Source organism: Corvus moneduloides, chromosome 3 (assembly GCF_009650955.1).
Source record: "Corvus moneduloides isolate bCorMon1 chromosome 3, bCorMon1.pri, whole genome shotgun sequence".
NCBI classification, from domain to species: domain Eukaryota; kingdom Metazoa; phylum Chordata; class Aves; order Passeriformes; family Corvidae; genus Corvus; species Corvus moneduloides.
The window spans coordinates 44,720,755-44,744,072 of record NC_045478.1 but is presented as its reverse complement, the minus strand read 5'-3'; the positions used below and the strand labels follow the sequence as shown (position 1 = coordinate 44,744,072).

At 33.5% G+C, this 23,318-nt stretch overlaps 1 protein-coding gene across 8 annotated transcripts in view; it reads right to left on the bottom strand.

The window, feature by feature from the left end:
- GRIK2 (glutamate ionotropic receptor kainate type subunit 2) overlaps positions 1-23,318 on the bottom strand; it is a 365,170-nt gene that overhangs the window by 209,958 nt on the left and 131,894 nt on the right. For all 8 annotated transcript variants that reach the window (XR_004238656.1, XM_032101332.1, XM_032101330.1 and 5 more), the window contains 3 exons: positions 14,898-15,079; positions 11,420-11,473; positions 8,457-8,630 (listed from right to left, as the gene is read on the bottom strand). Coding sequence is in view for 7 of the 8 variants with exons in the window: in XM_032101332.1 (XP_031957223.1) it covers positions 8,457-8,630; positions 11,420-11,473; positions 14,898-15,079 (410 nt within the window). In the remaining variant the exon portion in view is untranslated. The remainder of the gene's footprint in view (positions 1-8,456; positions 8,631-11,419; positions 11,474-14,897; positions 15,080-23,318) is intronic.

Here is a 23,318-nt window from a genome sequence, read left to right as displayed (position 1 = left end):
TGCCACACTTACAAGTCTTTTAAATGCCTCCAGGCATGGTGTCTCCACCACTTCTCTAAGCAGGCTGTTTCACTGCTTGATCACCCTTTCTGGGAAGAAATTTTTCCTAATATCCAATCTAAACATCCCCTGAGATGACTTGAAGCCATTTCCTCTTGTTCTGTCACTTGCTACTTGGCAGAAGAGACCAACACTCACCTGTCTAAAATCTCCTTTCAGGCAGAGGTAGAGAGCAATAAGGTCTCCCCTGAGCCTCTTTTCCTCCAGGCTAAACAACTCCAGCTCCCTCATACACGCCTCATAAAATTTGTGCTCCAGACCCTTCACCAGCTTCATTGCCCTTCTTTAGAAATGTAATCTTTGACAGATTATGGTTACTTAATTGCAGTCCTCAGACTTTAAATTCTATACAGTGCAGACACGTGCATATTTCCTGAGAAAAGGCACTCAAGTTCCTATTTCAAAAAACAACCTGTGCTTCAGCTACTCTTCTACACTGTGTAGGAGATCCTGCAGATTGCACAAGCTCTGCCATTTCTCTACTTGCTGTTACACTGAGTTTCCTCTATTGCTTTGTAAAGATGTAGCAGCATGCAGATTTCTAACATGAAAGCATGATAAAAATAAATGGTAATGTTAGTATATTTATAAATATATACATACATCCTCAAACCACACCTGGAAGAATTCAACTAAATCTTCCATAGGAGAGAAACTGCAATTTCTGCTAGATGCTATACAGCACTTGGACATATCTTTCCTTTGGGATAGGATGATAGGTTTCTGCTCTATCCTGTCTCCTAAAATTGTAAAAGTTACTGTATACAGTACTCAAATATGTAATAATGCAATTAATTCCCAAAATAGCTGACAAATCATTTCTAAAACATCTTACAGCATGAAATCCTGCATAGTCCCTAAACTCATGAAATTAACTGTGCCTAGGGGAGATTCTCAGCTTGTAATGCAGTAATGAGTAATTGTTTAGTATTTCCTTTGAAGTACACATTTGTTGCTACACTGTTACTAAACACATCTCATCAGCAAATCCAGAAAATTCTTTTAGCTTAAGGCATAATTATAAAGCTGTCTACATAACAAGATATACTCTTTGAAGCTCTAAATCAGAATCCAAGACTCTATTTCTGTAACAAGTATTTCTTTTTATTTTTATTGATCTTTTCACCCTGGGAACCTTAACAGCACCTTCTTCTCATCCAGTTCTCCTGTCCAGTCACAGTGCCTGATAGCAGTTACTAAATTATTATTTTAGTAGCTATTCCAAATGTAACTGTTATTTCCATATTGTCATGTGCAGATAAGAGATTGCGGTTTCACAAATATCCTTTTACCATCAGGAAAACTAAATTACTAATTTGTATCAAGTTATTCAACAGCTTGTACTATCACTGAAAATACTGACATCAAGGATAAACAAAGTCAGACAAGCTCCAGGAGTATGCTGAAAAAACCCCTGAATTACACCATAATTTTTTTGCTTCCTTTATGAGGTATGCAAAAAAAAAGAATTTTGGAGAACACTTCTCAGAAACTATGAAATTTATGCAGAACAAAATTAGGTTAAAAAATATATTGGACTAAATATGCAAAATAAAAATAATGCTAATAGAGTATATTTCCATTTTTGAATCTCCCTTTTTGGATTTCTTGAGTCAGTAATTAAGAGTATCATTTTAACTCTACTTGGTTAAATTCTAATACCCACACTTATTACAGCTTCACTTTTTTTTTTAAACTCACTCTTTTAGTTGGATCATGCTGTTTACCCAAACCTTGATTAAAATGGATTAGTAACACCTAGATTAAAATTATTGGGATTTGAGGGGGTGGGTTTATTTTGTTTTGTTTGGTTGGACTGGGGTTTTGTTCGGGATTTTTTGTTGTTGCTTGTTTGCTTGTTTTTAAGTAGAGCAAAGAACTTGGGAAATACATACTTATCTTTCAGAGCAAGAGTGCCCTCAGTATTATTAATGCTCAATTATCAGACATGGGAGTTATTTATCTCTTTCATGAAAAACATCATTAAGCTTTGGTTATAACATGATAAAAGAACTGAATCCCTTTTTTTAATTTTGGATTACTCTCTTAATCTTTTCCAATTTTTTATAATGCAAAAAAAGGGTACACTTTCTAACATTAGTAGCTTAACCAGGTTAGTTTAACATGATTCAAAAACCTTCACCAAAAATAAATCAGAGAAATCTGGTTGATTACTGTGCTCTTTCACCTGATTACCTGTGGCCATTTAACATGGTCTTCATGTATTGGTCCAATTTCTTACAAGGTTTTAGGATTTTTAAACAGATTGATTTAATGCAACTGGAAATACCTCATTGTTGTCCATCTATACTCACTGTTTGACCATACATTTTTTATCAATTCTTTATCTTGACCTTGGATTCAACATAAGTTCTGAGAATATTAACATACCCACAGAGCTAAGAAAGTGAACATTCAGATAAATTAGATTTTACAAAACAGTCACAAGGTTTAGACATAGAGAGGTTGCTTACTGGAAGCTTTCTTACAGTCAAGGGAAAAAGAGAACAAAGACTATAATATATAAATATATCCCCCCCAGTCTTTTGTGTGCAAATATGAAGAGCTAATTAGGGAAAAATATCTACACACTTAGAAATCCAACATTATTCTCTCTTTTATTTCCATTCTCAAATACCAAAGGAATTATAACTTCAGGATTTTTACCATATCTCTTAAAATGCCTAGTTTCAAAATTAATTACCCAGGCAGCTCTGTGAGTAAATGCCTTTGTATAGTCCTTCAATTAAGGATAATTATGAAGGTATTAGAATCTCTCCTCATGATCTTTGCATGTTCTTTCCAGTTATGTACTTAAAGAAAATATTATTGAATCTATTTTCGTTATCGGAGGAAGTCTGTACATCAGCTTTAAAAATTTCAAAACTTTATTAATAAAATTTCATCTCCCTTTTTTTTAAGCAAATGAAACTCCCATGCACAGAAATGAATCATAAATCCATTCTGCATATGCAAAAAATCTCTAGGATTTCCCCTACAGGGAATTTTTCAGGGGTTTTTTTCAATTATCATTTTCATTTACTGATAAACTAATAAAAATAAAGGCAAAAAACTAAAAAAGATAATTAGTAGTGAAAAGAGAAAGTGCTTGACTAACTAATGCTCCATTCTGCCAGACAGCACACAAAATGTATCAGCTGCAAATTGTGGTTTTTCTGGGGTAAATGCCTAAACACTGACCTTGGCTCTTGCATTCAAGAAGTACCACAGTGCTTCTCTGCACCTCCCATATATAGCTACTAAAGTGGGCATTAAAGAATAGAATCAATAGTCAGAATAGAAAAAAAAAATCACATTCTTTTCTAGAGAAGACAAAAGCAGATAGCTGAATTAGATGATATGCAAAAGCAATTAGTAAGGAAAACTTTATGTTATTTAAGCAGCAGGGCTTGTTAGGTCATCTTAATTATGCATGCTAAATTCTGACTTGAGGCACAGAAAACTGTGAAGATTAATAGTGGTAGAGTAAAAGAATTCTGAACTCATAACACTTTATTTATGCTCTATTTTGCTTGGTGTGAATCATGTCTGTCATATATAAATGTGAAAGTGTATGTGTGCTCAGGGTTTTGTGGGTTTTTTCCTCTTTTGATGTGATACTTGTACAGACTCAACAAGTGAAGTCTACCAAAGTAAGGTTTCTTTAATATAGTATGTTGCCCCTCTGCTTTCCAGATTTTTCTACTTATACAATACTGCTAGAATTTAATAAAAATATTCAGTCATAATAATTATCATTTTTCCATTTTGCAGGAAAATTCAAAATTCATATTTTACTCCAGACTAAAATAAGGATGAACCTCTGCAAATCCAAACTTTTTAAGAAAAAAAAATAGCTGAAGTGATAAAAATTATTTTTATTTCTTTATGGTTTGTTTGGGGTTTTTATTGACTCGTACTGTAAGTTCATTTTTCAAGAAGAAATCATAATGTGGTTGAAAAATAGTGTGTGTTTATTAATGCCAAGTCATTCTGTTCAAGTGGTTGCTAAGTACCAACCACTTTCAAATGTCAGAATTCAGTATAAAGTTGGTGAAAAATAACAGTAATGAGTATATGGTATATCAGAGAATAGTTTAAAGAGCTTCAATCTAGTTAGAAGTTGTTTAGAAATGTGATAGTACAACGTTCAAATGCTAACAACCCACTTTGTCTGGAGTTTTACTTTTATAAAGTGCTGTTTGAACTGCTAACAAGTAAGAACATGTGGTGACAAGCAGGGAAATGCATGAATGAATGGATGTTTGTCCATTTGATTTTCATAGGGTAGCCACTTTGGATTTTATTTGGAAATATGTAAGAAGCCAAATTTTAAAAAAACTCACTTATATGTATTGCTGAATTAAGTCAGGAAGTGCAGAATCAAGTCAGAATTAATTAAAAAGTTTGTCCTAGTCTGAAAAAAAAAAGGGACTTCGATTTTAAATGGGCAAAAACGAATCCTTTGTTTCCTTTGGACTTTTTCACCCAAGTAACAAGAAGAAACAAGACGATGATACGTAGACACTGAAACGTTGGATACAGTTAATTCTACTAGCAAGAGAGATAAAGTATTGCAACAGTTTGATCTTTGACTCTTCTTTTCTTCTGCAATTTTCTAAAGGCATGGTTTATTACCTGTGGTAAAATTATAATTGACAAATTCCTGTACTTTATTATAAGAAATAAAAGCCAAGGCATGTCCCAGTTTCATGTGATATTTACTTTTTTAAGTACTGTATTTTTCTTTTTTTCTGATCAGTGACAGTATGGTGATACAAAAACAATGATCAAAGTAAATACTAGACTGCTGAGAATACTTAAAATAAAAAGGACCATTAGAAATTTAAGAAATAAATATAACAATTTAAGTAGCTTAGTAAGCTATACCTAGTGTGCATGTGCATATCTGCACAAGTGTGTAATAGTTAAAAAGATACAAATATACTTGAATAGCAACACATTTAGATTATTTTTTCTACGTGATGAGGACAAGTATCATTTTGATTATTCTCAGACATTAGGAAATATGAAAGAACCACCAAAAGCATAAATTAGATCTATTAGTATGTGAATGATGATAGAAAAATCTCTTCAATAAGAGTAGACCAGCAAGACCTCCTCAGAACTTCTATGTATCATATTAAAAGAATATTCACATTTTTCATTTTGTTTAGAAATTAGTTTAGACTTTAATAGAAAACATTTCTTATAAATCATTTTTAATAAACAAGCATACATTTTACCTCAAGAAAACTGCGTAAAGAAAGTGTGTATAGTCTGACACAACACAGCAAGTGACTTCCAACATTTCTACAGATTTTCTGCAGTCATGGAAAAAGCCAGTTGTACTGTAGTTACTCTGCTAAATCATAGAATGCATTTACTTTCTTTGTTATACACATAAGTTTTTTTCTCCAAAGTCCATGCAAAGAAATACTTAAGAAACCCTAAGAGGAGAGTGAAATGTGATTGAAAATTTGATTTTGATCACTTTTCCTCTCAGGTGTGCTAAACCGTCACCCTTTTCAGAGCTGTGCTGAGGAACAGCCTAGAAACAAAGGCAAAACTATCATAATTGAACTCAACAGGATTCACACTCGAAAATTTGACTTGGAACATTATAAGGGGATGAGATGGAATTTTATAACAACTTTTTATTATATCGGGATACTAAAGGTAAGATAATTAAGAGGAAAATTGTATTCTAGTTAGAGAGTTATACAAGCCTACAGAAAAGACCTTGAAACAACCATTAAGATTGGGAACTCTATGCATCATAAATAAGGAAAAGCAATGTCAGAGTTATATTGATAGTTCAAACTGTCATAAGGGTAAATCAATATGGTGAAAAAGTGAAGGGTAGAAGTACCTTACACATACACAAACACCACTGGAGCTTAAAAACCTTGAAATCCTTAACTGTCTGGTTTTATGGTTTTACACCCCCAGAAAACATTTAGTCTTCACCGAGGTCTCTAAATGTTTTATACAAGCCTCAGGTTTTTATTTGGCATGAGTTTCAGGTGTTTTAAAGTGTGATTAAATGCCATTTAGCTATGTGGTTCAGGCTGAATGCATTCCCATTAAGCAGTCTTTTTGCTAATTTTTTTCTGATTAAGCTGTAGCCTTTATCAACCAGTGAAAATAAAACATATTTCCAGTCCAGCCCATATCAGTTAGAGTATTCCATAGCAGCAATATCTATGGAGAGTCTTTGACTCCCAAGTCCATTTCTGACTTTAAATATAAGTGAACAACAGTGACATGAAAGTCAAATTTTACACACTTAACTGATTTTACAACTTCACTGGTAATAAGTCAGTAAAGTGGCTTATTTTATTCTGAGCACAGAAAGAATATTGTGCAATGGCATCATGATGTGACTTTCACACCTTCCAAATGCACACGCTGTGGATGGTTTTTCTGTATCTAAGGGCCAGATAAAAAGAGCTCTGTAATCTCATAATGCTTGCCAAGATTGCCCTTTAAGCGTGTAAATGTTCTTTGATTACCTGGGTTTTAAATACCTGAGACATGTAGATAATATTTAAACTATATTTAATCAACAAAAAGAATGAATAGAAAATATTCATCCCAGTCTGTATGAACACTTGGTTCCACTTAGAGCACAGAGGGCTCTTAAAGGTCCAGAAGAGAAGCCACTGTGTTTTTCATGCACTTTTTAATACTTTTCTATCCTGAGGCAAACTAATGGTGTGAAGTATTATTCTTACACAGTCATATACTAGCAATTATAGGTTTCTGCCTCACATCAGAAGCTTTTCTGAGAAAAGCACTTTCTTTACAGCACCACAGGAGATGAAAAACATGCACTGGGCCCACAGAACTTTATTCCAATATTTATTATTCCATTATTTTTTCACCATGGCCCTAAGTTCTCATAAAGTAATTACCAGTAGTGATCTTTGTAAATATCCAATGGTTTGAGATCAGTTACATCTTTGATCAATACATAAAAGATACAACTACAGTGAATGAGAAGAAGTGATGAAAATTTTAAGTTCAAAAAGGAAAAAATAAAAAAAAGAAAGTATTAATGTAAGCAAGGAAGCATGAAACAATGACTTACAGTAATAAGTAGCAGCTATATATAAACCAGATGTATGCTTCACACAATTTTCAGATTTTCAGGGGTTCATTTGCTTGTTTGAAATTATTTAGAAATATGAACAATATAACTTTTAAACTACTGTATGAAGTAATCTGTAAAGTGCAGTGCAAGGAAATTAGTAAACAAAATTTAAAATGTTTCAAGTTACCATGTTCAAGACATTATATACAGTAAGTATATTAAAAAAAAGTTTCTCTCTAAAAAGGGTAATTTTCCAGAAAAAAAATTAAATTAACTTGTTAAAATATTAATTGTAGTTTAGTACCTAATATCTTTAAGATCCTTAAACCTTATCAGTAGAAAAAGATTGTTGATTAGCTGTGTCACGTGGAATAATTAACGCAATCTGATAGATTACTAAAATTCCTGTCTTCAAGAAATAGAATTTGCTATTTTTCAAATGGAAGATGAAAAGCCTAAAGAAAACCAACAAAAAAACCCCAACAAAAACAAACAAACAAAAAAAAATCCCCAAAAAATAAAAAACAAAGCCAAACAAAACCCAACTACTTAAATTGCTAAGTGGCCAAAGTGGAAAATCTTCCAATTTTTGAAGACTAAATCAGACCTAATGTAGGATGTTTTTTAAAATAAATCCCTTCTTGACATTAAAATTCCAGATTTAATTCTAACTAATGAACAGAAACTCACCAAAACCTAACAATGGAAGTTTATATGCAGGAATATAATTGTGATTTTTATGAACTGAAGTGAGGCCAAAGAATAATGGGAATGGAAGGAAAAAGTAAAAATAAACAACCAGATTAATTAATCAGATTAATCTGAAGGCATAGAAAGTGGAAAAGATAGTAAAAAAGGTGCTGTTCATAATATAAATAAAATATTTTAAAACAGGATTTATGTAAAAATTTAAAAGTACACATTATGAATTATTATGAATTGTAAATGAATAAGACAAAAAAGACAGAGAAAGAGATAATTGTCATTAGCTTGATTTTTGTCCCATAAAAAATTTTCACCAGCAAATTCGGGAAATACGGACTAGGTGATTTTGACATTTAGAATATGGCATTATAATTTGAAAAAAAATGCAGTACTTGTAATTTTGAAAAAAGGTTAATATAGTCATGTATTCAATTTGAAAAATATTAACAGAAATATCACAGTTACTCTCTGACTCATGTTTAAAATAATTTTTGGTTACATACCTCTAAATACTTTTAGTAACAAACAAAAAGCTAAATTTTCTTTTAGCTTCACAAACATATAAAGAAAAGGAACCAAATACTGGTATTCATACCGTCATAAATCCATCCAGCAAACCTGAATCAGGCTTCGGGGGTGCTTGCAAGCGCTCCATAGACCACTTCTCAATGATAGATGACACCTGGGTATTTTCCGTGTTTAGAATTCTGAATCCAGTCATATTAACACCACTGTACCGATAGGGTTCCACATCCAAGGCAAACAGGTCCTGAAAAAATTACCAGTGTATAAATTCTGTAATACACTACAATTGCTATTTCAATTGCTGGACCATCTCCCCAGATGAAGGCATGGTAATTTTTCAGTGCTGTTTATGCTAGGAAGTGTGTTCTGCTTGTCTGGGGGCCCCGGTCTGTGAGCAAGTAACTTGGCTGCCCTTATAGTGGGAGTAATCTGATTCTCAGTGGAACAGACTTTCAGGAAATGTTAGTCCAATTACAGAACTGTATTACTACTAGGTAGGCTAAAATACAACACTAAGCTTAAATATTATTGTTAATTGCTAAATATTAATATTAATTGCTAGTTCCTGAACTTAGAAGAAATCAAACAGATATGAAATAGTAAAATAAACTGAACAAGAGTTTCCTTGCGCTTTCACTCCCAGTAAAACTTAAACATGTTAATCTTAGGAGGGTAAATTGGTGGACGGAATTGGGTGGGGAGTGGGGGTGGTGGTGAGCAGGGACAAGGGAAAAAATACAAGGCTTTAAATTTAATCAAATTTTGGCTCAAGAAAATAAATTCAAGGGTGTCCTAGTGCTTTGATCAAATCCTAAGACGCAATGTAGAAACAGTACTTGACATCAGGAAACTCAGGTCTAAGATCAAGTCTTGAATATGGAGAAAAGAAAGATGTAATCAAGGTTATAGATAACATATTATTTCCCTATAACGTAGTTTATTGAACATAGAAATCTTCCCCATAATTCATAGCTAGTCATTAATCTAATTTTTAATTTAATTTTTGTTGTCAGGTAGTGTTAGCTGTAACGCTTGCCTGAATCCATTTTGTTTATTGGCTATAGCTGAAGAAGATTAAATATTGTGCTATGGAAAACCAGAATATAACACCCATTGTTAACATCACTAAGCCAACAAAAATATCAACCAGTTATCAATCACTACTCATTTTTAATTCTGCAGCTAGCAATTATGATATAATTTCCCATACATAATATTTAAGATATTAAGTTGTGTCAAAATTCATTTAAAATAACCTAATTCACATCCTCTTTACAAAGATGTAAAACATTTTATTGCAAATGAAATGTTGGACGGAACTAGAACTAAGTTACATTTTTCTCTTTAAAAAATTCTTTCAGTTTTCACTGTACAAGAAGTCAGAACCTTGAATGCAATTTTTTAACCCAAAGACATTCATGTTTACACTGGAATGTAATAAATATACACAATATTATTACGCATATATCACAAATGGACACAGGTCAGTGCATTAATGAGCTACTGCATTAGATCCTGAATCAATCAAGAGGAGATTACACAGAAGACTGTTGTAAGCACTGTGACTGGAAAATTTATTTGACAGGACTTTCGCCATGTCAGGTAAGAAGCAATTAATATATCAAAACAGCTAAATTCTGATGCAAGTTCCAGAGCTACACTGCAAAATCAAAATCTATCATATGTTTGTGCACAGTAAATTATCTCTTTATAGGTTCAAGTCAATATAAAACTCTTGTGTCCATAGAAAATCTAATGTTCTAATAAGTAAATGACAGAAAATTCTGGTTTTTAAGTAGAGGTTTAAGAGTGAAAATTCAATGCCAATGGACAGCATAGCCCTCAAATGAAAAATTTTCATCAATAGGAAAATAAAAGTCTTAAAAATAAAAAAAAAACCTTTGAAACATCTATAATCCATTTTTATGGAGGGAAATCTATTTAGTGAGGGAAATTCTATTGCATGCAATCTTCAATCTATAAGTGATAGAACAATTTACCCTTCTAAAATAAGACAGGTATTTTTGCAGGGTTGGCCTTTGAACTTCACAAATTATTTTTCTTTCTACTCAACTAGCTATTTCATGTTAATACTTTCCATGAACTTCTGTTTTGTGGTTTGGAAGAGGACTCCTACCCTACCACAAAGGACTCATTTTCATAGGAACTTAAACATCAATGTGACTTTAAACATCGGTCATTTCAAGCATGGTTTTGCTAAGGCACATCTGTCTCATGTTTTTCTCATACTTTTATTTTAAGAAACGTAATGAACTGCAATCTAATTAGACAAAATTGAATGCAAATTCAAGACAGAGAAATGTACACAACTCTAGAGACTCCGTAGTCTCTAGAATAGTATTTTGCCAAATTTTAAACTGCTTTCTAGTTAGGTTGTGGTAAGCAGGAAAAAGGTCTTCATGTATGTTTGTTATGTTTTGTAAGAGCATTCGCATTTTAAATGTTCATTTATTGCAAGTGATAGATCCAAGAATGATCAAATTCCTTCTAAGTTACATTTACAGTGGACACCAAAGAATATTGCATAATTCGTGCACCTAAAAAGCTCACGCGAATTGTTAAGTAAAATGCTGCTAAGATTCACACCAAGTTATTCATGAATCGTATGACAGAGAAGAAATACCTTGTAAAATGTTGGATTAAAAATATGGAATATATGAGTAAATTTTAAAATGTCATAATCTTCACATACAAATAACTAAAAGATAAAAAGGACAAAATGCATAAAATAAACAATGATTTATGAATTATACACTTATCCTTCCTTGACAGTAAAAAACTGCAGTGCTACAGTCAGATGCTTTTTCTGGTCTACCAGTTTCCAGGGCACACTATTGAACAATAATTAAACCATCCTGATGAGTTTTCACTGAAAGTAAGAAGACTCAGCAAAGAAAACATCTTGCACTCACACCCCATTCCAGAAAGAACTTTTCCACTTTCTTAAGTAATATAATTAGGAAAGTAACATCTTTGTTTTATGTCATCACTATGTTTTTACAAGCCACTTACCAGTGTGGTAAAGATATAGTGATAGTATTCTGTCATCATCCCCATAGCTAAAGCCTTGAAAAAATAAACAAAAGATTAATGTTTCTGAGGCCATATAATACATTTTTACCACACTTACTTTGCAAATGAAATGCTGCAAAAGAACACTACTAAGATCAGACTATAGGGTTGGAATTATACTAAAATTAGGTCAAGCAAGTCATTTCTTAGCAGTTAGAGAAGATTACTGACTATTAAAGGAATTTATGAACCAGATCTTCTGATAGAAAGAATATTATTAGGCTGTTTAGTGCAGTAAATGTAAAAGAGGCTTGTATTTTTACATACTAATGGATACATTAAGTTACAACACAAAATTTGAGTCGACAATATTTTCATTCATTATTGAACCCTTCCCTAAAAATGAATTACCTAATAGGATTTTTTTTTCTATTTTGATGAACAATACCATGCATTTAAAAGAAGGACCCAAGCTATATTATACATGTGCACATTTTTCCAACCGTGGAAGAAAATTATCTTGAGTCAAATTTTGAACAGCAAGATAGATACCACTTAAATAAAATTTAAGAACAAATATTCATAGAATTACTTTATAAATTCAGGTATCTATCCAGTACCTTCTTCACTCTTGCTAACTATGTAATACCAAGTAGTTTTTGGTAAACTGTGCATTTTAAAAATTCATGCTTTCTTCTCAACTGCATAAAAACTAATATTTGTAGATAAAATCTATGTCTCATCATATTTATTCATGAAGGGCATTTTCTCCTGAAAAGCATGTATCTTCATGCTCTGCACAAAAGCTGCCTTAGTATTTCTTCCTTTCCAGGAATTATCAAAGGAATTCTTTGCTAAGTTGCTACCAGATGGACCTCTTTAAAGACACTGAAGGCGACAATTACACTATTGGGACAATAACAGAATTTGTATTAAAAAGAATTGTCAGCGTTCTGAAGACTATGGGAGACTTTTTACTTGTGACATTGCCTAAAAACTGATTAAATGAAGAGTCTATATGATCCTTTCCAGGGGAAAAAATCTAAAACTAATCCAAATTCCAGTTGCAGATCAGATTTTATATTTTAAACAAGATTTTGAAAGAAAACACATTGCTTTTCCAAAGAATGCCTATACTTGTGTATTTAGAATTCCACAATAGTACTTAGAACTATAGTGTTCCAGTAGCAGTTAAATTCTCTTAAACACAGGAAAACCACATTCCTATGAGAAATATTATAACTTTGTTAGGAACCTTACATCTACCAACATTCTTAGCTTTTAGAACTTTTTTTTAATAAAACCAAAGTATCTTCCTCTATATATGTAATACATTTGCAGCCACCTATATCATAACTGCTTCTAATCAAGTCTTTCATACTCCAAAGGATCCCTACACAACATCCTACGCATGTTCTTTATTCTGCTATGCGATGATGCTGCCTCTTTTCCAGGTCTTCCTTCTTTCACTTTCTCACTTCTCTAAAGATCTCACTTCTTTTTCCTCTTCAAACATTGTAATTTCTCTGTTCTCATTATTACAGTGCTTCCCTAACCTTTTAAATTATGTATGCGTTCCCTGGTTACCTGGTGATGTAGATAACAGTGAGATTTGCCCTAATTTAAGTATGCTTGTCTGATTAATGGGATTTTTTTTTTACTTTTCATTACGTATTTTTGGCCAGCAAAGAGTAGTTGCCATTTCACTGGGCTCTCAAGGTACTTTGTTTTTTCTATTTTCAACTTGTGTTGTCTTCCACCACCTTCACTGTTAATCTTTCCAATCATCCTCTCAAGCTGAAACTCCTTGTCATGTCTCCCCAGATTCATCCCTCCCTTACCAGGAAAAAAAGTGGATCAGGTAATAATTCAGAAATAGATATATAAAGATTTTTTTTCAATAATCACTTATAAACACTATATTTGGAATATTAACACTAAATAATAAATATATTCTCAAAATCCCTTGTGTCAATTTTGACAACAAGTGCTCACATTCAGCTTCAGAACCACAAATTTAAGGCATATTTAAAGAATTGCAGTATAGGACCTGAATGAAAAAGTAAAAATCTACAGAATCTGTATAAAGATCTAAACACTCATGAAAGAATTTTTTCTGTATCTTCCCTCTGTAATCTTTAGGATGAGCAGCATACTTTGATAGAACAGTTTACAGTTTGATTCAAAGAGCCTGAGTCCTCACTCTTAGGACCTGGGACATGATTAAAGATACAATGCTTTTAAATTTGTTCCCATTTCCCTCTATTCATACATTTTTCACAATATTGTATACTGTGAAATAAAAGTTCCTTTTCACCTAAAAAGTGCTAGGTACTGTATAAGTAATGTATCTTGATGGAGTAATTGTTAGTATTGCATCTTAATATTGCCATCAACACATTTTCCATCTGCATTGTTTACATTTAAAATATTTAAAATAATGAAATGTACATTTAATGATTTGGGCTAAAGAACTAGAATAACTAGGCTTACATTTAGAAAAAAACACCAGCAGAGGTTTAAAATTACTAGGAATTAATAAAAGTTTTTCAATAAATGAACAATAAAGAAAAGAAATTATATTTTACGTGTAGGTTAACTAGCAATTTTAATTGTACCCGCAATAATACCCATAAGTACCTCTAAAGAAATGTATATTTCCAACTCTTAAATATATTTTGCTTTCAATTTAGACCCTACAGTTTTCCAGCAAGCATAATATAAACATGAATTAAAGCCACTAAAAGCTATGCATTAGAAGTGTAGAACACTGTTTCAGTTTAGGTATTCTCCTTATCCTCTTTATTGGAAGTCATAGCTTAATTAAAAACTATGGGGAAGATGGCCTCTGAGCCAGTTAAGTACCTGGAATTCAGCTGTATCTCACCTACTCATCTTACTTGCACACAATATTTTCAAAGCATCTACCCAAATGTACTTGGGTGTTTTGTAGTTCCAAAATTAGTGCAAAGAGAATATGGCTCTGATAGGGATATCAATTCTGTCCTCTCAATGGAAGACATTAATAATGTCTATTGGTAACACTCTATTCAGATATCACTACCTGATTAGGAATACACCTCTTGGAGGCCTCAAATAAAAATAAATATATAAATAAATATATACATACATGCATACAGATTTGATACATAAAATAACACTAAGCAAGCATTTAAAACCATGCTTAAAGCATCAATTTTCCAAAGTACCATTTCTTCATAGTTGAAAGAATAATATTCCTTCATGTTCCTCCTGAACATAAATTGATTAATCTGTTTCTTTATAAAAACATAATTAAAGCACCTATGATTTGTGTCACCAATAAAATTACCTCTGAAAGCCTTGACTGATTTTCAGTTAGGCCTCAATAAAACTGACATACAATTTCCCTGCTTGTTAAATACCATTAGGTCTGGATAATACTTTTATGTATTAGGGATGAAAAAGATTAAGCCATCTAAAGCAAAATGAGGATTACCTGTTTCAAGATGCCTGCTGCCATTTCATGGCTGCAGTCAAAGATTACATGGAATTCTTTGCCTCTTTTCATCTCCTTTAGCAATGGCTTTGCATCTTTTGTGTCAGCTGGTAACTGACGGATTTTTAGTCTTAGGTTGTACCGTGATGGAGCCTTGATGAGCTCTTGTAATCGAATGAGACCTTAAAGAAAACAGGAGTCAGGAGAAAAGAAAATTATCAAAACAAGAACCTGAACTGCTAGCAGGAGAACATACTGTAAGCATTCAAAGTTTCCTGATTTTTTTTCCCTTCTCAGTTGGTTGGAACTGATACACAAAAATGTTATGAAAAAGAAAAATTAAGTATCTGTACTCCCAACACTTTATCACAAGTCTCTTTTCCCTTAATATTAATGGACAGTGAGCAGCCTCAGTTAGGATTACCTTAAGACAGACAAATCTTCCTCCAGCATTATCATGCAGTATGACATTCCTCTTCGTGGAACATATTACTCTAATTCAATTAAAGCCATATCCCAGACTAATAGTTTTTAATCAGACTAGCCAGTCTCTGAACTAATAAATTAAGTTTACATACAAAGTTGTGAATAATTTCAGCACTGTAGAACATTCTCACGTGAATCTGTTCTCATATTTCTATACTGAACCACTTTTCAAGAACAGCAAGAGACAAAAGCAGCTCTACACTACTCTGCAAGTTTTGGAATCAAAACCACTCCAGAACAAAATTTACTATGTTTGTGGAAGTGACTTTGAAATTAATTTGATTGTATAAAACATTACAGTGATTCCTGATCAAGTTTTCTGTACAAGTGCTGAGTATTTTTAATACAGCAAGTGTTAAAGGGAAGACTGATTGTTCTTTCTCTACTGCAAACTGTTCTTTCAAAGCATTGTTTACTCAAAAGGGCAGAGTCCCTAATATGCATGTTTTATTCATATTTTCAGGTGTTACACCAATCACCTTTGTTACACTTTTGGAGGTGGGATGGACTGTTAAGCTGTCAAGGAACTTTGAGATGGGATGGAAAGGGGAAAAGTGATGCTGCTTTTCTCTCTGTAGCAAGCTTAAGTTACAAAATTTTAGTAAATGAATGTAAGAAACTACAAATTGACAGGTCCCTTGATCTATCCCCATTGCTTGCACCAATAAAATACAGTTTTGGTCTTTTACTGTTGGTCCAAGATTTGTCACAGAATGACAAGAAGTGTTTTCTTGCCTAAGGAGTTTTTGAAGTAAATGTCCTCCAATACCCTAATGAATTAAACATTTAGTTTAATTAGTCTGAGAATCACAGAATATTCTAAGTTGGAAGGAACCCACAAGGACTATCAAGTCCAGCTCTTAACTGAATGGCCCATACAGGGATTGAACCCACAGCCTTGGTGTTATTAGGTCTGTACTCTAACCAACTGAGATAACCTCAAGAAACAGTAGTGGCTGGAATCCAAGAATTCCAAAACTTCCAGGCTTTGTTCTGTTCCAGAGCATTACCCAAGAACATCAGTCCCTAAAGGTCCTAACTGGGCTGTTCAAGAATTTAAAAAAAAAAGTTGTAATCTTCATAAATCTTATCATTATTGGACTGAGAATCCCACCAAAATGTGAAATAGAAGATTTACAGATGCAGGAACTAATACTGGAGCAATTAAGGGCTGACAAGGAGAATACTATTACAGTGTCTGCCTTCTGTATTACTTATGTATCTGATAGAGAAGTGATGAGCAATAAAAAAAGTACCACATTGGAAGGCAGTACAAAAGATAGAAAGCTACCAAAGCAACCTGAGTGTGAGGATATGGGGAAGAAAACCTATGAATGCACATCTCTTCAGTGCACTGACTGGACCTCAGTGCTGGGACAGTACAGATGAGCAGGTAAGTACATGAAGAAGTATTTATGTCTTCAATAACTGTCAATAACAAATAGTAACCAATGAGATTTCTCAAAATATATTTTAAGATAAATTAAATCTGAGAAATAAGCAAATTCCAGGGGTTTCGAAGCTATGTTTCTTCTCCTGTCCTCATCAATGTGAAATAAAAAGCAAACTTAAACTTTTAATGTGTAGTCTTGTTCATAGTTCCTACATGTAGCAGAATATTTAATTTTATTAATAGTTACAGTGAGCACATACTTCCATTTTTAAAATTTTAACATATATATTTCACCATGTTTCCAGCCACCAGCATTTGTAAAGTTCAGATGGATTATGGCAGAGAACAAAGCATGTTCCAATCTACTAAATTACTCACTTCAGTAGTCCGCTTGGCCACCCACTATAAGGAATAAACTTTTTACTTGCATATGTTCAACCCCTTCCAGCTTGCTGGGCTCTCAACAGGATGATTTTGGAAAACAAAACCCCCTCACTTGCAAGGGACTGAAGACATGCCACTCTGTGGAGAGTGCATGGTGTGGGGTGCTACTGTGAAGGTGTGTCACAGGTGGCAAGTACCACTGCCACAGTTACCCTACATCTCCTCGCTGAAGAGATTGACCTCACAGAACAAAAGAAAATCAGACAATGCTGAGCATACCTTACTCTGGTACTTTTTATTTCTTTGGTAAAGTGTTGAGAAGCAGGATTTCCTCATTCAGGCATTAGTGGGAATGGAGAGCAAGTAAAGGCTTTCCAGTTCTGGATCACACTTCAAAAGCTGGATCTTTTAAATACTAATTAAAGGCTAGAAGTTTCCTTCTACACTGTATCTACCCTTCGGAATGTAGCATTTGTATTTTAAAAAGTGTGCAAAACAATAGATTTGTTTCACGGGAAAGTAAAGCCCACCAAAATAATTTCCTGAAGAAAAATGGCATAGTTCATCTAAAAACAAACAAACAAACAAAAACACTACCATATACAAACAAAAACTTTTCTAGATTAAATATTGAGCAGGGGGTCATTATTTGTAACCAAATTAAAAATTAAGCACTGGAAAGATACAACCTAAAAGAGCAAGGTCCTATATATAAACTACATCACTTGGGTTCATCTACGGACAATAAAAGCTTACCAGCTTCTGGTTGTCACTGATCTTCTCTTCTCTTGAACACCCTAACATACTGGCTTCTGCAAGAGTAGTTTCTGCAGTAGCAATGGGCAAAAGAAGTTCCAGGGGAACAAAATATTGCACAGTTGAGAAGTAACCACGCAATCCACATATGATATAAATTCTGCCACTATCCTTTAATAACAATCTGTTTGAAATTCAATATTTCACTGCTATCAGACATCATATGTTAAAGGCTTTTTACAGTAAAACTAAAGCCTTGGAGTAACAGAAAATGACATCTACCTTACTTAGTCTCCTTAGCAGATAGTCCTGAATACATCAGGTGAAGTCGGACAAATTAAGTGTTTGCTTTCATTTTTAAATGTTACCAAAATTTGTTCTATTTTTTCACTTCCTCCATTTGGATGATTGAGATTCCTAAGACTCAAAGAAGATTGCTGGTTCCTGCTGTGTGTAGTTTGTCTGTGGGACTCAATTTCTACCCTTCTATCCTCTGTACATATAGGTGAGGGCCAGAGTAGTTTTAGGTAAAACAAACATGTTTCTACATTAACTAAGATTTTTGAGCTACTGTTAGTACCAAAGTTTCATTGCTGTTGTCTGACATTAGAGGAAATGTCATAACAAGTTGATTATGCAGGATAAAAGTAACAAGCTGTCATGTACTGAGAAATAAAAGTTTCTGAATCAGAAAGGGACAGTTTCAAAAGGACACGTATATAGCTCATCAGAAGAAGAGGTATCAGAGCCTGCAATGAAGGGAGGAATATAATTCAAGAACTGCAAGGACTATGAAGCTAAGGATAAGATAAGTCCTTTCTTCACCATGATTTTGAGGAGATCTAGAATTTTTTTAATTGAATACTTGTCTAGAATAATTTTTAAATAATTGATTTAAAATATAATATGAATTTCAGGCCTCAGATGAAAAGGTGACCTGTTATTTTATTAGGATTTACAAGACCCCAGTGTAATGCAAAAAAAAACCCAACAAAAAACTCCCAAAGCAAACAGAATACAACCATTTGCATGTATAAGCTCCTAAAAAAAATCTATTTTACAACAGTATAGAAATAATAGCTGCATTTTGGGAATGTACTTCCTGCATTTTCTTTCACCAGGGACACCTTTTTCCTGTCCCTTTAAACTCTCAATTCCTTCTTTTAGCAGCCACTGTGATAGAGCCCTACCTCTGAATGGCTGGGAAGAGTGCGGTGTGAGTAACTCTTTTCAGAAGCTGCCATCAATTCATCTTTAAGGAGAATCCTGAAGGAGCAGTTTGTGAGCTCTCCAGCTGGCATCTTCCTCCAAGGAGATCAATCACATTACCTCCTCGACATGTTCAACTTCAACCAGTCCAGGAAGCAAGAGACTCAAGTTTGTTTTAAAACCTGTCTCCAGCTCAGCAGTCTTGCAGGCCATTGCTACGCCACCTGGCCTGCTCATCAAACTATTTATCATTTCCATTAATGCTGCCTTTGTGCTGCACAGGAAGAATGCAAGCAAATGCACTTTGCAATAGGCTGAACACATGAACCTTTTTCTGTACGAAAACACTAATGCTCTTTAAAAGGCTACTCCTTATCTTCACCACATCAAAAATTTCAAAAACTAATAATATACTGCTTTGCAGAGCCATCAGAGAATAGCCTCTCTATTTTTAGCAAGTTGTTTCTTCTCACACCTCTCTGTACTCTTCTTCTTCCCTGACAGCCCCCTGCCCAGTTTTTTTGGTTATGTCTCAGAAAAATCTCATTGTGTATTGGGCTTTGAAAGGGGTATGGGTAGAAGGGAGGAGAACACTGGTTTATTGGCATTGATAGAATGTTTCGCATCAACTGGAACAATTCATTGCTGCAAAATAACTCACTGAGATTACCCGTGAACTCTAAAGCTTAGTTTTATCATTCTCACCTAAAAGAAAAACCCCTCTAGTGAAAGGATTACAAAGAAATTGCACTAGCTAGCAGGGGTTCTCAAACAGTGGGCTGTTCTGTGTTCTCTGTGCTGTTATATCTAATACAGCAACACCATTAAGAAAGGCACAGAGAAAATAGAGACAAAGGATAAAGACAGCTTGATGGACCTTTCATATTTATTAATATTAAGCTTTTTTACTGCATTAAAATCATTTCACTCAATTCCAGCAGTGTAAACCATCCTTAAAATGATCATCAGTTATATTTAATCCCATTAAGATACAGTAGCAATGGTATTTTTAATGGAAAAAGTTCTAAGATATGTAGTCCAGAAAAAAGAATTGTCTCCTCACTGCAAACATAATTAATGCAGCTCCTTGTTAGTAGTTTTAGACTCCGACATTTTAGCAGGATTTTTCAATCTTGTAGGTGAAAGATTGGAAAGCAATCAGAATAGTACGTGTATGCATGTATATATTTTACAAATATTAATGCATCAGAGTCTGATGCCATCTGCAACTTGCAATATTTAAAATGTACTATGATTAGTGGCAATGACATGAAGAAGAGTTCAAAGATATCTAGCGTTATGTTGACTTATTTTTCTGTTAAACTTGACTTCTACAAGGGAAACAATAGTACTGTATCAGTAAAAAGAAGGAAATGTGTCTAGTAAATGACTTCAAAAGAATTTTTGCCAAAGAAAATTCTATTTAACAAGCCCTTTGTCAAAAATATAGCTATTCTGCTTCAATTGTCTTTAGCTGAAAATTTAAAAATTAGATTCATGAGGGCAAGCCAATACACAAGAGTCACCCATGATAATAGTAGTATTTGCTCAAATGACTTCTGGAGGTGTATTTGTGCAACATAATTTCCTTTTGGGGGAAAAAATGCAGATGCATAAATGGTGCACAATGTCAAACTACCTATATCTATGCACTTATCTCCTTATCAAACCATACAGTAGTGACTACTCCCCAAACTCTTCCTCTGAGATACAGAAGAACTACTGTTTATAAATCAGAACAACCTTAGGCTATGTTGACATGTTCTGTCACATCCTAAAGAATTCATTCCAAGTTCCACATTGCCCATATGTGGTCTTTTGGCTATACAAACACATTTAAAGAGTTTACACTGCAGTAGTTTGTGCTTTAGAAAAATATAATTTGATCATCAAGTTGGGATTTTTGAGGAGAGAGACAGGGAAGGGTGGGGGGGTTAGTTAATATAGTTCTTTTGAGCATATCACTAACCAAAAGTTTTAGTCACCCTGAAAAGACAGTTCTGGACCACTGAGTATGAGAGGAAAAATAAAATTTACATTATTTCCTACTGAAAATATTTTCAAAAACTGTCTCTTGGATGGTAGCCATGCCAGTAATCAGAGAAAACTTTTCATTCCAGGTAGTTTTCTTCTACATTTGTTTTCCCAGATTGTGAAATAGAATAGAATCATAGAAACATTCAGTTTGGAAAAGACCTCCAAGATCATAGAGCCCAACCTTTGACCAAACACTACCATGCCAACTAAGCCATAGCACTAAGTGCCAAGTCCAGTCCCTTCCTTGAACACTTCCAGGAATGGTGACTCCACCATCTCCCTGGGCAGCCTGTTCCAATTCTTAATATCTGAGAAAAATACTTCCTTCTAAAACAAACAAAAAAATAGACAGAACTATATTTTTAATTAGACACGTGTGTGCAGGCATGCATATGCATTTGAAATACAAACCTCATTATTGTGGAAGATTTAAAAGTGCCTAGACTAGGCCAGAAAAAACAAACAAACAATAAAAAAACCTCAAACCCTGATGCCCCTTCTTTTGGACTTAAAAAAATATAATTTTTAAATAATTACTTAGTACAGAAAAGCACAAGTGTTTAAAACTATATTCATGACTAATATTGAAGTTGCAATTACTTAAATGCCATATATAGAAGAGACTACCTTTAGGGTTAAAAAAAAAAAATCACTGAACAAGAAAACTATGGATCCAGGTTTAACTCCATAGACAGTCAAGATTTTTTTTTGATACTGTGCATATCACTTAATTTTTCTGTTTCTTGGGTCTTAGCATCAGAAATTTAAATGCATTGTACTGCTGTTTCAGCATAACCAGCTGTAACTGAAGAGCAAGGCAATAATCAGCTTTATTGTTTTCCTTAAATATGCTAAGCAAGCACATCAGAGCATGGGTGCGAACATCTTTCTTTTATAGTTGTAAATAGCCAATCCCAATTCACCTTATTTCCAGTAACAATTCTTTTCTAATAAAGGCTTTGCAGTACTGCAGTGGAAAAAAGCCCTCTACTTCATCCAACACAGTTCCACAAGAGAGAATCAATGTGCTACTAAAGTTCAGAGAAGGCCTTCAGTTCATGGAACAGTTTTGATCTTGAAGATCACCATACCAAGACGAAGAAAATTTTTTTCATGCCATCTAAGTACTTATCAGATAAAGCATATGGCAGTTAGAAAAAAATAAAAATAAAAACTCAGTCCTGTCCATCCTTTCCTCACCTTTGCATCTAACATGTGAAAACGTAAGAAAAAAATAACATAATTGAAGGAAATGCTGAAAGTTAAGACAACATTATGTCTTATTAAAATATTAGATTTGCCATGGTTTTCTAGTCTCCAGCTACATTTGACATTTATATATGTCAAATGCCCTATTATGATATGCCTGATTTGAAATGTTGTTATTCTGTTTTCTAAACTTTTTTTGAACATTTTCATAAAATTTTATCATTAATTCAGTATTATGATGGTGCCAGCAATAAGAATTAACAGTCCTGGGCATTTCAAAATAATTATAATAATTGTATGAAATACGATCTCTCAAGTGCCTGATCTATGAGCAGCGCAGTTTAATGAGGGTGAAGAGGGGGAAAAAAGGGCTGTATTACAGTCAAAGGATAAAAGATTTTGTCAAAGATGTCAGAATCAATGGTAAAAGATGCAGTAGAACAAGTTAGCAATTCCTAGACATACCACAGAAGAATTACTAGTGTATCAAACTATACAAAGCTAAATAAAAAACACTGTCTACTATAAATCAAAATTGACTTAGCTTGAAAAGACACATAAATTAACATATTCAGATGAAATTTCCACTAGCTTAGCACATTTATTCTTGGAAACAAAAGCAGTTATATTTTTGCTTTAAAAAAAAAAGAATTTCTAAGAGTGCAAGAGAAAAGATAACTCTATAATTGAAGCTGAAATGAATTAAGACAGTAATATTTGAACTGAGTGACTGCAGAGCAAGTCACAAAGGGACTGACATCACAACTGTATTTCACAGTGCTCCCCCAACCAGAGGACAAAATATGTAACACTGAAATAGGAGTAAAAGTGTACTTAAGTTTGGATAAATCTTAAATGTATGCCCCATACAAGATATGAAACTGATCTTTTCTCAGTTTTTCACTTAGCTGAGTAAAAAAACTCCTCTTTCATTTTTCACTTAGTTT